Raw genomic sequence first — 13,774 nt, forward strand, 5'->3', positions numbered from 1 at the left:
AGAACTTGCTCAGGAGGCACTTACAACCTGCCCTGCCTGAAAGCTGGGGCCCATGTCTATAGAAAGGGTGGAGACCCCACTGTCCAGAGGTTGGGCGACCCCTGGAAATTTAGGCCCATCCCACCTGAGAGCTCGGTTGCTTTGAGGCTCTGGGAAGTGTCAGTCCCTGGCAGCTCCAGGGCCTCCTTCCCTCCGCCTGCGCCCAGAGGACTGACCCTCACTGTCCACCGCGTGGTTCAGCTCCACAATCCAGCTCTCCTTAACATGCCAGCCTCGGGGACACTGCACATTCTCCCGGGCCTCCACGGGCTCTCCGTTCTGAGGGTGGATAGGGCAGGCTGGGGGCATCTGAGCTGGGAGGCCATCTTCACTCCCTCAGCCACCGTGGTGTGGTGCCTCCTGCCCACTGGAGCAGACAGTGCTTGCTACTTCTGATGCCACCCACCTATCCACTCAGCGTGCTGTACTGACTTGCCTTTTCAAATGGTAAATATATATATTTTTAAAGATTTTATTTTATTTGACAGAGAGGGAGGGCATGCACACAAGCAGGGGGAGTGGGAGAGGGAGAAGCAGGCTCCCCACTGAGCAGGGAGACCAACTGAGCCACCCAGGCACCCTTAGTAAATTTTTTTAAAATTTTATTTATTTGTCAGAGGGAGAGAGAGAGAGCGCGCACAAGCAGGGGGACCAGAAGAGGGAGAAGCAGACCTCTCGCTGAGCAGGGAGCCCGATGTGGGGCTCAATCCCAGGACCCTAGGATCATGACCTGAGCCGAAGGCAGATGCCTAATGACTGAGCTGCCCAGGCGCCCCAGTAAACGTATTTTTATTTATTTTATTTTATTTTTTTTTTAAATATTTTATTTATTTATTGGACAGAGAGATCACAAGTAGGCAGAGAGGCAGGCAGAGAGAGATGGGGAAGCAGGCTCCCTGCTGAGCAGAGAGCCCGATGCGGGGCTCGATCCCAACACCCTGGGATCATGACCTGAGCCGAAGCAGAGGCTTAACCCACTGAGCCACCCAGGCGCCCCCCAGTAAACGTATTTTTAAAAGGAAACTTAACTATAGCCACAACCAGTGGCAAATCAGTACCATAAATAGGAAATACCCGTACTAATGATTGTGAAAGGGGAACAGTGTGACTGATCTCAGCTAGACGCTGCCACCTGCCCAAACCCACTCTGTCCTTGTTGAGGAGGGGAGGATAGTATGCCCGAGAGATGGGTTTGACCCGCACTGTCCGACACACAGTAGCCACCAACCTCCTGGGGCCACTTCAGTATAAGCTAATTAAAATGAAACAAAATTGGGCGCCTGGGTGGCTCAGTGGGTTAAGCATCTGCCTTTGGCTCAGGCCATGATCCCAGGGTCCTGGGATCGAGTCCCGTGTTGGGCTCCCTGCTTGGTGGGGAGTCTGCCTCCGTCCCTCCCTCCTGGTCATGCTCGCTCTCTCTCTCAAACAAATAAAATCTTTAAAAAAATAAAAAATAAATAAAATGAAATGAAAGCCAAAGTTCAGTTCCTCACTCTCACAAGTACCACATTTCAGGTACTTGCTAGCCACTGGATAGATGGACAGTGCAGACAGAGAACATTTCCATCATCATAGGAAGTTCTTTCAGATGGTGTGGGCTTAGACTAGCCCCAGACAGATTCTCTCTTGAGTAAGCACTACCTTTGGAAGAAGCCTAGGAAGGAAACACTCCTCCCTATCTTGTCCCTTATAGTCTTCTTGAAGGTACCTCTACCTGCCCCCTTGGGATACTAATGCCATCAGCGTGCACCCAGGCTCCTGCGCAGCATGTGGGGGCTCAGAGGTAACCCTTGGCCCAGTGCTCTTCCCACTCAGACAACCCAGCTTCCAAGGTGCCCACCTGCATGCACTGCTTGTCCCCCAAGACAGCTTTGGCCCCTGCTTACCACGTCCGTGTTTGGGATGGCTGCCTGCACCCAGGCCCCCGTGGTGTCACGACACTGGTTCTCATACACCTCCTCTAGCACCTGGCTCTTGTTGATGTCTACGTCCAGGAGGAGTCTGGGGGCAGCGAGACCCCAAGTTTCTAGCACATCTCCCCGAACTTTCAGGCTCCTGGGTTGTCCTCTGCTGGCCCAGTGTTCCCCTACCTGGCAGCCTGCTCTGGGCAAGGCTGGGCCGTGGGGCTTGGCCTCCAGGGTAGGGTGGTGGGCTGGGCCCTTCCTCTTGGGCATCCCAGCCTCTGGGAGCAGGCTACAATGGCCACGTGCCCACCTCCCCAAGCTGTAGCTAACTGCTCTCCCAGGTGAAAAGAACAGTCCATCCCAGGCAGCATGTCCAGGGGCACACAGGCTGTAGGCTTGCCCCATTGCCTTACCTCCTCTGAGGCTCCACTGTCCACTGCCCCTGCCAGTGCCATCCTTGGGGTGCCTGGAAATCCTCCTTGGGGAGGGCCTTGTGGCCCATGACGTCGGAGAAGTTGGGGCAGTGGTATAGCCCCTGCTGTCCCCACTGGTCTTTATACTTGGCCTGGTTCTCGTACTAGAGGAGGGGCAGCTGTCAGCAGCTTGCAGCCTCCCCAGCTCACATTGGGACATCCGGTCCCTCCTTGGACCCCTTACTCTGGGCTGCAGGGGCCTCTTAGAAGTGTGTTAGGCAGAAGGGGCCAGGGGCTTATCATCAAACCCTCCCCTGCATGCCTGAGGTTTTACATGAACTGTCCCCTGTAATCCTCACGATCCCATTTCACAAGGGGGGAGACTGAGGCTCAGAGGTCAACTCTACCCCAGGGTGCTTAACCACTGAAGGGTAGAGCTGGCGGATGCCTGTGTTAGAGCCTGGGGCAGAGGGTGCTACAGTGTGGTCCATTAGCCTTGTCGCTGCTGACCCGGGGAACCTAGTGCTGCTCTACCACTCATCACATCTTTTCTGCCTCTGAGCCCTTTTCCCCACATTCCCCTGCTGGACACACAGCCTCTGCTACCTGCACCTCATTCTAGATCCCCTCTTATCTCACATCTCCAAGCCTATGTTGGGGCTGGTTACTCATGTTAACATATCCATTCACAGTGTGCAACTTAGGAACCACAAAAATAAGTTTTTGACTCAGTAAATTAAAAAGCTGAAAATTCTTGAACTCCTTTCCCTCTGCTCTCAGAGCTTTCTCTTGTGCCATGTCCTCCCCCAGGGCAGCAAGGGTCATCTTTCCCTCCTCTGGTTCTAGAGCAGTCTCTGACTGGCTGCCCACCCACCCCAAGCATCTGTGGTTCTCCGGGAAGATGCCTCACTTCTTGCTCTGAATGTTCCAGGCCCCTCCCTCCCCAGAACCACCAGAAAAACTGACCCCAACCCTGCTGGAGTTTGCAGGGGTCCTAGGCTGCCAGGTTGGCGACAGATGAGACCTCACCTCACATGCATTGAAGTAACTGGGAGAAATTCCCAATAAAGTTCCATCAAGGAGAGGGTGACTGGCCCTAGGGGACGACCCAGCTGCCCCTTTTATCACCACATGCCCATGGGTTGTCAACATTGGAGGCTGCTCTAGTGCCACCTGTCTTTATCAAAGCCCACCTCATAATGCTCAGATTCTGCTGGTGATGGTTTTCTCCACCTTTGGTGCTGGGCTCTGGCAGCCTGGCCTCCCCACCCGCTGCCACCCCCCCTCCCCGCCCCCACTGCACCAGGGCACTGCTCACCGTCTCCGCATACACGACCACCTCGCCCTCGCGCAGCAGCTGCAGATCCTTGCTGTCCGAGACGTTGCCAAACCACATGCAGACCCGGAGGTGGACTGGCAGCATGTCCCGTCCTTCACCTTCTGGGTACTAAACCAGAAGCAGGTCGACCCCATAGGGGTGCATGTCCCCCGGGGGGCAGGGGCGTGAGTGAGGGAGGGAGGGGCACACACACCTGCTCCATCACGCTGAGCCCTGGGTGCTGGGGCTTAAAGTGAATGTTGCAGAGTTCCTGCTTTCCAGAGGGAGTTAATATGCACATGGTTATACCTGCAACCCCACGCATCACAGAGAGGCTGGTGGGGTTTGTGGGAAGAGGGGTGGCCCAGGGAGCCTGGGGAAGCTCCAAAGGGAAGTGGTGATGATGGTGACATTGACAAGTAAATGCCGAATGTGCAGGATACGCTAGGATCCTCTCACACCTCCATGGTGGGGCACGGGGAATGGGGCTGCACATCATTTTCACCAGGCCCATTTTACAGAGGAGAAGACTGAGGCCTGGACATGGTCAAGGGTTGGTCTGGGGTCAAACAGACCAGTAAGTGGTAGAGCCAGGAGGCAAGTCTCAGTGGTTCTTGCAGGATGAGAAAGACTTCTTGCAGGGTGAGAAAGCGGGCATACGAAGGGGCCTTCCACAATGGAAAGGACCCAGGACAGGCAGGCTTGGGTGTGGGGAAGCCCAGGGCAGCCTGGCTGTTGAGAATATGGGGCCCTGAGAAGGTGCCTGCAGTGGGAAGGGGCTGGGGCCAGGCCAGGGTGGTCGGCATTCTCCAGGAAGCAGTGGGGAATGAAGGACATCTCTGGGAGGAAGGGAGTGTCCCCAACCTGTCTCCTGAGTTGGGGGAAGGGTGAGAGGAGGGGCTGTGATAGTGCTGGTCAACCAGCCTTATTTATGGTCTGCATCTGATATGACGGGCCGGTGCCCAGGCCTTGTAGGCATTAAATGTTTGGAAAGCACTCAATCCTGGTCCAGGGGAGAGATGACAAGGGACTGGACCAAGTGTGGTGTGAGGATGATGGAAGAGATGAATCTGAGGAACAGTGATGAGGGATGTGGACTTGGCATCAACCACACAATGATGGCCGCTGTCCCCTGCCTTCCTCTGGAGACTGTTTCAACCCCATTTCACCCGCTAAAGGGCCCAGGAGAGACAAAGTGGGTGTGCCCTTGGGGATACCCCTGGAGTTTACCCTAAGAGTTCAGGGTTTCTCCCTTGGGGTGTTTCTGGGCCCTTTCCTCCCCTAAGGAGTGGGGTGGCCCAAGGACGCTCGGCTTCCCCACCTGCAGAACGAGGGTCTGTGTCTTCCCACAGAACCTGCCGGAGTGCAGAGCCCCTGTTGGGGAGAACAGGATGCTGTGGGTAGGCACCTGTGCATAGGCCACCCGCTGCTCCTTCGATGTCAGCCAGATCATCACGTCTGGGAGGCTCATCTGGGGCTGCCAAGGTGGGAGGGCGTCAGGCCTGCGTGGCAGGCTTCAGGTCCTCCTCCCCTGCCAGTGTGTCCGGTGCCCACCTCAGGGAGAACAGCGTTGAGGCGGTACAGCCAGTCCTCCACGGTGGCCACCATGTTCCTGGGCTTAACTTCCTTGGCCTTTTGGGACAGTTCCTGCAGGAGGCGGCTGCGGAGCTGCCACCTCTTCTTGTCCAGCTCTGTGGCTCTGGGCTGATGGGCCATGCAGGGCAGAGGGTGTCTATGGCCAGGATCGGGAAGGAGGGTGCTGGGCCTCTCCGCCTCACCTCACAGGACCTCCCACCCTGCTTTAGGCCAACGTGCACTTCCTAGACCCGAGATCCTGCCCTGCCCCTGCTGGCCTGGACCCTGGTTCTCATGCACCCCCTCTCCCACCCTCTCAACCCCATGCAGTGTGCCAGGCCTGTGCTGAGGAGCTCCTTGTGGAGTTGGGTGAGAGCCGGGAGATAGGGGCTAACCCAACCATGGGGGATGTGAGAAGTTTGGTTTGGTGGGAGCATCAGATGTGGGTACAGGGACAACTGGGACCAGGCTGGGTGGGGAGGTCAGTGCCAGTTTCCGGAAGGCCTGAACAGGGGAGGAGAAGCAACTCTGTGGTTTGGGCTTTGAGCTGGGGAGAGATTTGAGCAGAGCTCTTTTCTTGAGGAGGTGGGGGATGAGGGCTGTTCTGTAGGGTGCTGGTCTGCACCCCCACCCCATGGGAGCCTGGCCAGCTCAGCCCCAGCCCTGGTGTGCACGCTCCTCCCCTACTTGCAGTCCTCCACCAGCTCCCTCAGCAGCTTCTCCCACTGGGGGAGCAGAGCGGGGTCTCTTGGATTCCTTATGGATTTCAGGGTGTCCAGATTGGCTTTCTGTCCAGGAGGAGAGAAACAGAAAGTGAGTATATGGAGGCTCACCCAGGAGAGGTTACTGACCGGCCCGAGATGTTATCAGTCAGGACTTGGGGGCCTTTGGGGAAACCTCAGGATGTCAGTCCAAAGCTATCACATGTCCTTGCAACGCTAGGATCCCCACAACCCTCTCCACTACCCAACAGGATAAGCAGCAGGAAGGAGCCAGGACAGGGCAGGACTGTAAGGGTTACAGTCTTGACCCAGGGCTTTGCTTCTGTAGGTACACAAAGTCATATCTAAGGTGGAGGCAGCAGGGGGCTCTCCTAACTAAAAATGTTCAGTGACTTCCCTTCTTAGCAGATGCGTAAGATCTTTTGTGATCTGACCTTTTCCAGTTTCTCAGGCTTTATTTCCGAATCACCTCCATGCCCTTCCTGTCCTGGAACTTCATGTCACCATGGATTTGCCAGCTCTTCCTTTCTCTGCACCCCCACCACGGCCCCAGCAAATCATTCTTCAAGACTCTGCTCAAATGTTACCTCCTTTTCAAACACCTCCTCTGATTATCCTCTCTTCAGCAACCCTCCTCCATCCCCAATCTCGCTGCCCCTATAACTCTGGGTACTCCCTACAGTAGCTGTTTGCATATCCAAGTTCCAGATAGGGAGGCTAGGCGCTGTTCATGCAGCTTTCCATCTTCATTGTCTAGCACAGTGCCTGATGCTTCTGTGCTTCTGTCTTCCTTGGTGTGGAATGCATGAGTGACTTGAGTGACTGGCTCCCTAGGACTGTGATTTAGTTCCCCAAGCAGAACCCCCTGCCTGCACCCTTCTGTACCACTCACCAGGCGGTCCCGGGTAAAGTGGAGGAGGTTGAGGCAGTTCATGCGGAAGCTGACGTCTTCCCATTGGGAGGTCACAGCCACGACTGGCTTGGTGTTGTACCAGGGCACATAATGGTAGATGTTCCCTGAGACACAGACATGTGTGGGGGTGTTTGAGGGACTCTGGGAGGTCTCCTCTTATTGTGCCCTCTCAGAGGACCCTCCCTGAGCTACTCTATTCTTCAAGGACACCATCTGCTAATAATCCTAATTGGACCCCTCCCGCCAAGAGGGTGGGTTGCCGGCCAGTTGAGAACATGTGCACTTTGATGAACACAGCTGGCCTTCTTGAGCATTCATTGTGCCCAGGGTTTCACATAGCTTTTCAAAGTCCCCATTTTACACATGGGGAAAATCCAGGCTGGGGCAGGGGGCAGTAGTCTGCCTGAGGCATCTAGCTCCAAGGTCCCATGCCCTTAAGGTATGACCAGGCGAGATGACCCTACCCTTGAGGTAGGGTCTCCCTTTGGGGTGGTCTGTGAGGCAGAGGAGAAGTGAGGAGACCCAGGGACCTTAGGGGGAGACCCAGGGTTTGGTCGGGGTGGGCAGCATCTCACATGAAGGGCCTGCCAGGACAGAGGCACAGGGTCAGGAGAATAAGGATGGATACAAACCAGTGATGGGGTTGGCAAACTGGGCTCCCAGGCCATGTTCCTTATTGAAATGAGGGGGGAAGGGAGATGAAACATAAGTTCATTTAAAAATTTTTCTGAGTTGTAGTGCTGACTTGATGTAAGGAAAGAAATCCACAGAAGCCAAAATAAAGTAAAAGCAGAAACTCTGTGAGGCAAGCGAAAGCAAAGCTGACTTTTGCCTGCTAAGCTTCTGGTAAATCCTGGAGAACTTCTGCTTCTCTTTGGCAAGGGCCAGGGCAGGATGCTCATTGGGGAAAGCCTAGCACTGCCCACGGTGAGCAGTCTCACAGGAGATCCCATGTGTTATGGGTTGAACTTTGCTCCCTATAAAGGTATTTTGAAGTCCTAACTCTACCACCTCAGAATGTGACCTTATTTAGAAATAGGGTCATTGCAACTAGAATTAGTCTAGATGAGATCATACTGGAGTAGGTTAGAGCCTTCACACAATACAGATGAAGTGTCCCTCTCTTCATCCTAGAAGATGAAGAGAGGGACACAGAGAGAGGAGGGACACAGAAAGAAACATGTGAAGATACAGGGACACAGGGGAGCACACCACATAAAGACAGAGGCAGAGGTGGAGGGCTGTGTCTTCATGCAAAGGAGCACCGGAGATTGCAGGCAATCTCCAGAAGCTGGGAGAGAGGCACAGATCTATCAGAAGGAACCAACTCTGGGGCGCCTGGCTGGTTCAGTAGGTAGAGCATGCAACCCTTAATCTTGGGGTTGTAGGTTTGAGCCCCACAGTGGATATAAAGGTTACTTAAAAATAAAATCTTTTTTAAAATATAAAGTAAGAAAGAAGGAACCAACCCAGCCAACACCTTGACTTTCAACTTCTAGCCCCCAAAGCTGTAAGAGAATAAGTCTCTGTTGTTCTAAGCCACCAAGTTTGTGGTGCTTTGTTAGGGCAGCCCTAGGATATGAATATGCCGTGCAAAGCTGGCACTCTGAAACCGAAACCCTCAGTCAATGAGACATAATCCACTGCACAGAAGACAATAGCAAAGAAACCAGCCCATCTCCAGCATGGCTCTGGGTAGAGAGAGCAGGAAAATTCCCCCAACATTTGTTACTGCAAATGAGGCCTCATGCAGGTTGTATTCTGCATTCATATCACCTGTGTAGTCTGGAGAAACTTTAAAATGGTCTTTGGTTGGTAGTGCCCCAGGGAACTGGAGGAAGCAAAGAAGGATTTCTTTAACTTTAAAGTCCCAAAGGACTGTAAATCAAGGAAGTTCAAGAAATAAAGGAAGGACATAAAGGAAGTTCAAGAAAATGAGCAGCTCAGAACCAAGACACACATTCTAGTCCTGCAGCTCTGTTTCCAGGTACACACCCAACCGAAAAGGAAAAGCTGATGGATACAGAAGAAAACCGAGGAAACCATGGTATTATCAAAAGGCGTATTGTAAAAGGTTCATGGCAGCACGATTTATAATAGTCCAAGACAGGAAATAACCAAAATCTCCCTCAGTAGTAGAAGGAAAAAATAAATTATGGTATATTTGCCCAGTGGACTACTGTGCAGCAGTGAGAACGAGCCAGAACCATGCCCAACAACATCTAAATTTTGTTTCCATTTCACAAGATGGTGGGCAAAAGAAGCCAGACACAAAAGACTGCATATTATATGATTTGTTTTATATAAAGCTAACAACCAGACAAAACAAATTGGAGTTAAGGAGGGTGGTTGTCCTTGCTGAGAGTGGGGGTAGAGGGGCTCAAGGGGCCTCTGGGATGTCAGGGCTCCATTTCATGGTCTGAATGTTGTTACGTGGGTATTTTTGCTTCACGATAATTCATTGAGTTGGACACTTGGGATTGTGTAATTTTTTATAACTATGTTATACTCGAGTCAAAAGTTTACTTAAGAATTTGGGGCAGCTGGGTGGCTTAGCAGTTATGAGTCTGACTTCAACTCAGGTCATGATCTCGGGGTCCTGGGATTGAGCGCACAGGGCTCTGCACTCAACAGGGAATCTGCTTGTCCCTCTCCTCTGCCCCTCCCCCTGCTCATGTTCTCTCTTTCAAATAAAATCGTAAAAAAAAAAAGTTTACTTAAGAATAAAAAAAAAAAAAATAGGAGCGCCTGGGTGGCTCAATCTGTTAAGCATCTGTCTTCAGCTCAGGTCATGATCCCAGGGTCCTGAGTACCGCATCGGGCTCCCTGCTCTGTGGGGAGCCTGCTTCTCTGTCTCAGGCTCCCCTTGCCTGTGCTCAATCTCTCTCTCTCTCTCTGTCAAATAAATAAAATCTTAAAGAAAAAAGAATTTAAAAAATAGTGGAGACAAGATACATAAAATACATTGTGTCAAATAGTGGAAAATACTATGGAGAAGAATAAAGTGGGGGAAAGGGATAAGGAGCTGCCAAAAATTTTTAAATAGAGTGGTTACCTAAGGCCCTTCCAAGAAGATTAGAAGAAATTATGCAGAATACAGCTCAGAGAGATGACAAATAGGGAAGAGAGATTTAAAAATATGAAGAATAGGATGAGGAGTCCCATAGAGGATAGAGTGAGTTTGAGGAGGAGCCGTATAAGAGACAAGGGGAAGAAGTAACTGTCGAAGCAAAAATAACTTATAATTTTCTAGAATTGTAGGAAGACATAGTTTCAAGCTCTGGTACTGAGTGAATCATTAGAATGATAAATAAGCAGAGATCCAGGGCTGGGGTTCTCAGATATGAACGTGCAGATACAAGATGGCAATTTTCTTCTTCTACTCTTGGATAGCATACAAAAGCAATGAGGAGGAGGAAAACAGCTCAATTTTCAGCAAAACAAAGAGAGATATAATCTGTAGACTCAAAATACACATAATGACTGCCAAAAGCAACTACGATTGCGGTCCAAAGCTGAAGCAGGAAGGGGTGAGTCTAACAGAAGTCACCTGCGGGGAAGCGCAGAGCAAGGCAGACAGCTGGGAGCTCAGCTTGATGGGAGCAGAGTTCTGAAAGTGCCAGCAAAAATACGCTCCCAGAACGAACTCTGGGCGCAGATGAGGAAATGGGAGCTGGCAAAACAATGAAAAAAAGCAGAAGCAAAAACAAAAACACCCTAGAAAGGAAGATAACATAAAAAGAAGCTCAAGGGAGATTAAATCCTGCAGACATCTCAGGGAGAAGGCATAGAAATAAAGATAGAAGTAAGAAAAGTGACCCAAAATAAAAAGGAAATAGAGAGTCATGAAGGATCAGAGAAAAGCTGATGAATACAGAAGAAAAACCAAGGAAAATGGTTAAGCCCATAAATGGGGCCCCTAAAGTAGAAAACCTAAACTATGACACAGAATATTTAAAAATATAATCTAAGAGGTGCCTGGGTGGCTCAGTGGGTTGGGGCCTCTGCCTTCGGCTCAGGTCATGATCCCAGCATCCTGGGATGGAGCCCTGCAGCAGGCTCTCTGCTCAGCGGGGAGCCTGCTTCCTCCTCTCTCTCTGCCTGCTTCTCTGCCTGCTTGTGATCTCTGTCTGTCCAATAAATAAATAAAATCTTTAAAAAAATATATATATATATAATCTAAGAAAACGCACATGGGGAATGAGATAGTCTTTTAAACAAATGGTGCTTGAAAATTTGGATTATTCATATATAAATTAATTCAAAATGGATCATACAGCTAAATATAAGAAGTAAAACTGTAAAACTTATAGAAGATAGGAGAAAAGTCTTCATGACCTTGGGTTAGGCAAAGGGATCTTAGATATGACACCTTAAAAGAAAATAAAGTTGGACTTCACCCAAATTGAAAATGTTCTCACTTCAAAAAACACTGTTAAAACAATGAAAAGATGGCCACTTGCAAAGACGTGGATGGAACTAGAGGGTATTACACTGAGCAAAATAAATCAATCAGAAAAAGATAATTATCATATGATCTCCCTGATATGAGGAAGTTGAGAGGCAAAGCGGGGGATTTGGGGGGTAGGGAAGGAAAAAATGAAATAAGATGGGATCAGGAGGGAGACAAACCATATGAGACTCTTAATCTCACAAAACAAACTGAGGGTTGGGGGGGCGGCAGGGGAGTAGGGAGAGGGTGGTTGGGTTATGGACACTGGGGAGGGTATGTGCTATGGTGAGTGCTGTGAAGTGTATAAGCCTGACAATTCACAGACCTGTACCCCTGGGGCTAATAATACATTATATGTTAATAAAAAATAAATAAGAGCTTATCAGAAAAAATTTTGTATCATTTGATAGTTACTTATGTTTTATATCAAGAAAATGACATTTGTTATATTTAAAATGGCATGTTACAATGAGTGCTGGGTGTTACACGCAACTAATGAATCACTGAATACTATCTCAAAAAACTAATGATGTACTACTATATGTTGGCTAAGTGAACAAAATAAAAAAAAATAAAATGGCTTTTGAAAATGACAAATACAATAAACAGAAATTGTGCTAAAAACAAAAGAAAAGACGAGCCAGACTATTTGCAAATCATGTATCTGATAAAAGACTTGGATCCAGCGTATATAAAGAACTCTTACTGCCCCATAAGAAGAAAAACAACCCAATTTAAAAACTGTTAAAAAAATTATGCCACTAAATAAATTATTAACAAAATAAAAGAAGATTTGAACTACTCATGAAAGAGTATACCTCGTGCCAGGGACAACTGACCCCAAATGATCAACACTTCAAAATAATCTGGTGAAGTTAGTAGACTTGCAAGATACAGGATATTTGAGCAGCTGGACAGAAAGGTGAAGAGATTTATAGGGAAAAAATATCAGAAAGACAGAAGGTATTGGTTATGAAACTTTAAAAAATCATAGACTTCTAGAGCAGGACATGAGAGAATTCCTTAATATATTTGGAGTAGAAAGGACATTTGTCATTATGACTCAAAAGCCAGAAGCCATAATAGTTTGAGTATGTTAAAAAAAAAAAAGTCTTCATGGGAAAAAAAATCCCAAACACCACAGACAAAGATAGGAGACAAATAAGGGAAATATACTTACAGCTCATATCATAAGGGCCTAATCTCCCTCATATATGAAGTGTCCTAGAAATCAGTAAGAAAATGTCTAATATCTCAATAGAATAAAAGAGAAAATTACATACACAGGCAATTAAAAAAGGGAAATACAAACGACTTTGAAACATACGAAAAGATACCCAACCTTATTTATAATGAGAGAAATACAAATGAAAACTACACTGAAATCCCATTTTTCACTTACCAGACTGATAAAAATCCAGAAGTTTATACCTGATTTTGGTGAGGCTCTCAGACGTAGCTGGTGGGAGTGTTAAGTGGTACAAACCTTTGGAGGATTATCAGTCAGGATACAGCCAGAGAAAGAAAAAGACCATGGCAGGTATTTGACATGAAGGAGATTTAATAGAGAAAATGTGTTGAAAGGGCCAAGAGATCAAAAAGGGGAAATTGAGGGGCACCTGGGCGGCTCAGTCTGTTAAGCCTCTGACTCTTGATCTCAGCTCAGGTCTTGATTTCAGGGTTGTTGAGTTCAAGTCCTGCTCTGGGTTCCATGCTAAGCCTACTTAAAAAAAAAAAAAAAAAAAAAGATGGGGTGGGGAAGTGAGCTTTCCAGAGATTAGTAACAGGAGGAAGAAACTACCACTCCTAGGGCTGGGTAACAAAAGGCATGCAGTGGTGTGACCACAGACAGGCATACCACCAGAGCTGTGCCATCGAGGTAGCTGCACAAGGTGCTGGAGCCACCAAGAAGGGGACTGCAGGGGGCGCCTGGGTGGCTCAGTGGGTTAAAGCCTCTGCCTTCAGCTCAGGTCATGATCCCAGGGTCCTGGGATTGAGCCCTGCTGGCTCTCTGCTCAGCAGGGAGTCTGCTTCTCCCTCTCCCTCTGCCTTTTCCCTTGCTCTTCATGTTTTCTTTCTCTCTCTAAAAATAAATAAAATCTTAAAAAAAAAAAGAAACTGTGGTGCAAAATAGTTTGATGGTTCCTCAAAAAGTTAAACAGAATTCTTATGTGACATAATGATTCCCTCCTAGGCATATACCTCAAATAACTAAAAACAGGAACTCAAACAGGGATGTGCACACCGATGTTCATAAGCAACATTATTCACAATAGCCAAAAGGTGGAAACAACCCAAGTATCCATCAACAGATGAATGGATATACAAAATATGATACGTACATACAATAGGGATATTACTCAGACATAAAAAGTAATGCAGTTCTGACACATGCTGTAAGGTAGATGAATCTTGAAAACATTAGGCTAAGTAAAAT

The 13,774-nt window shown here is 48.8% G+C and overlaps 1 protein-coding gene across 1 annotated transcript in view; it reads right to left on the bottom strand.

Moving 5' to 3' along the window:
* FER1L5 (fer-1 like family member 5) overlaps positions 1–13,774 on the bottom strand; it is a 53,871-nt gene that overhangs the window by 12,324 nt on the left and 27,773 nt on the right. The window contains exons 20-27 of the mRNA XM_032877941.1: positions 6,864–6,988; positions 5,937–6,037; positions 5,229–5,406; positions 4,996–5,151; positions 3,675–3,803; positions 2,357–2,520; positions 1,926–2,040; positions 216–318 (exon numbers count right to left, since the gene is read on the bottom strand). Coding sequence (XP_032733832.1) covers positions 216–318; positions 1,926–2,040; positions 2,357–2,520; positions 3,675–3,803; positions 4,996–5,151; positions 5,229–5,406; positions 5,937–6,037; positions 6,864–6,988 — 1,071 coding nt within the window. The remainder of the gene's footprint in view (positions 1–215; positions 319–1,925; positions 2,041–2,356; positions 2,521–3,674; positions 3,804–4,995; positions 5,152–5,228; positions 5,407–5,936; positions 6,038–6,863; positions 6,989–13,774) is intronic.

This window comes from Lontra canadensis, unplaced genomic scaffold (genome assembly GCF_010015895.1).
Source record: "Lontra canadensis isolate GAN:19392208 unplaced genomic scaffold, GSC_riverotter_1.0 scaffold61, whole genome shotgun sequence".
Lineage (NCBI taxonomy): Eukaryota > Metazoa > Chordata > Mammalia > Carnivora > Mustelidae > Lontra > Lontra canadensis.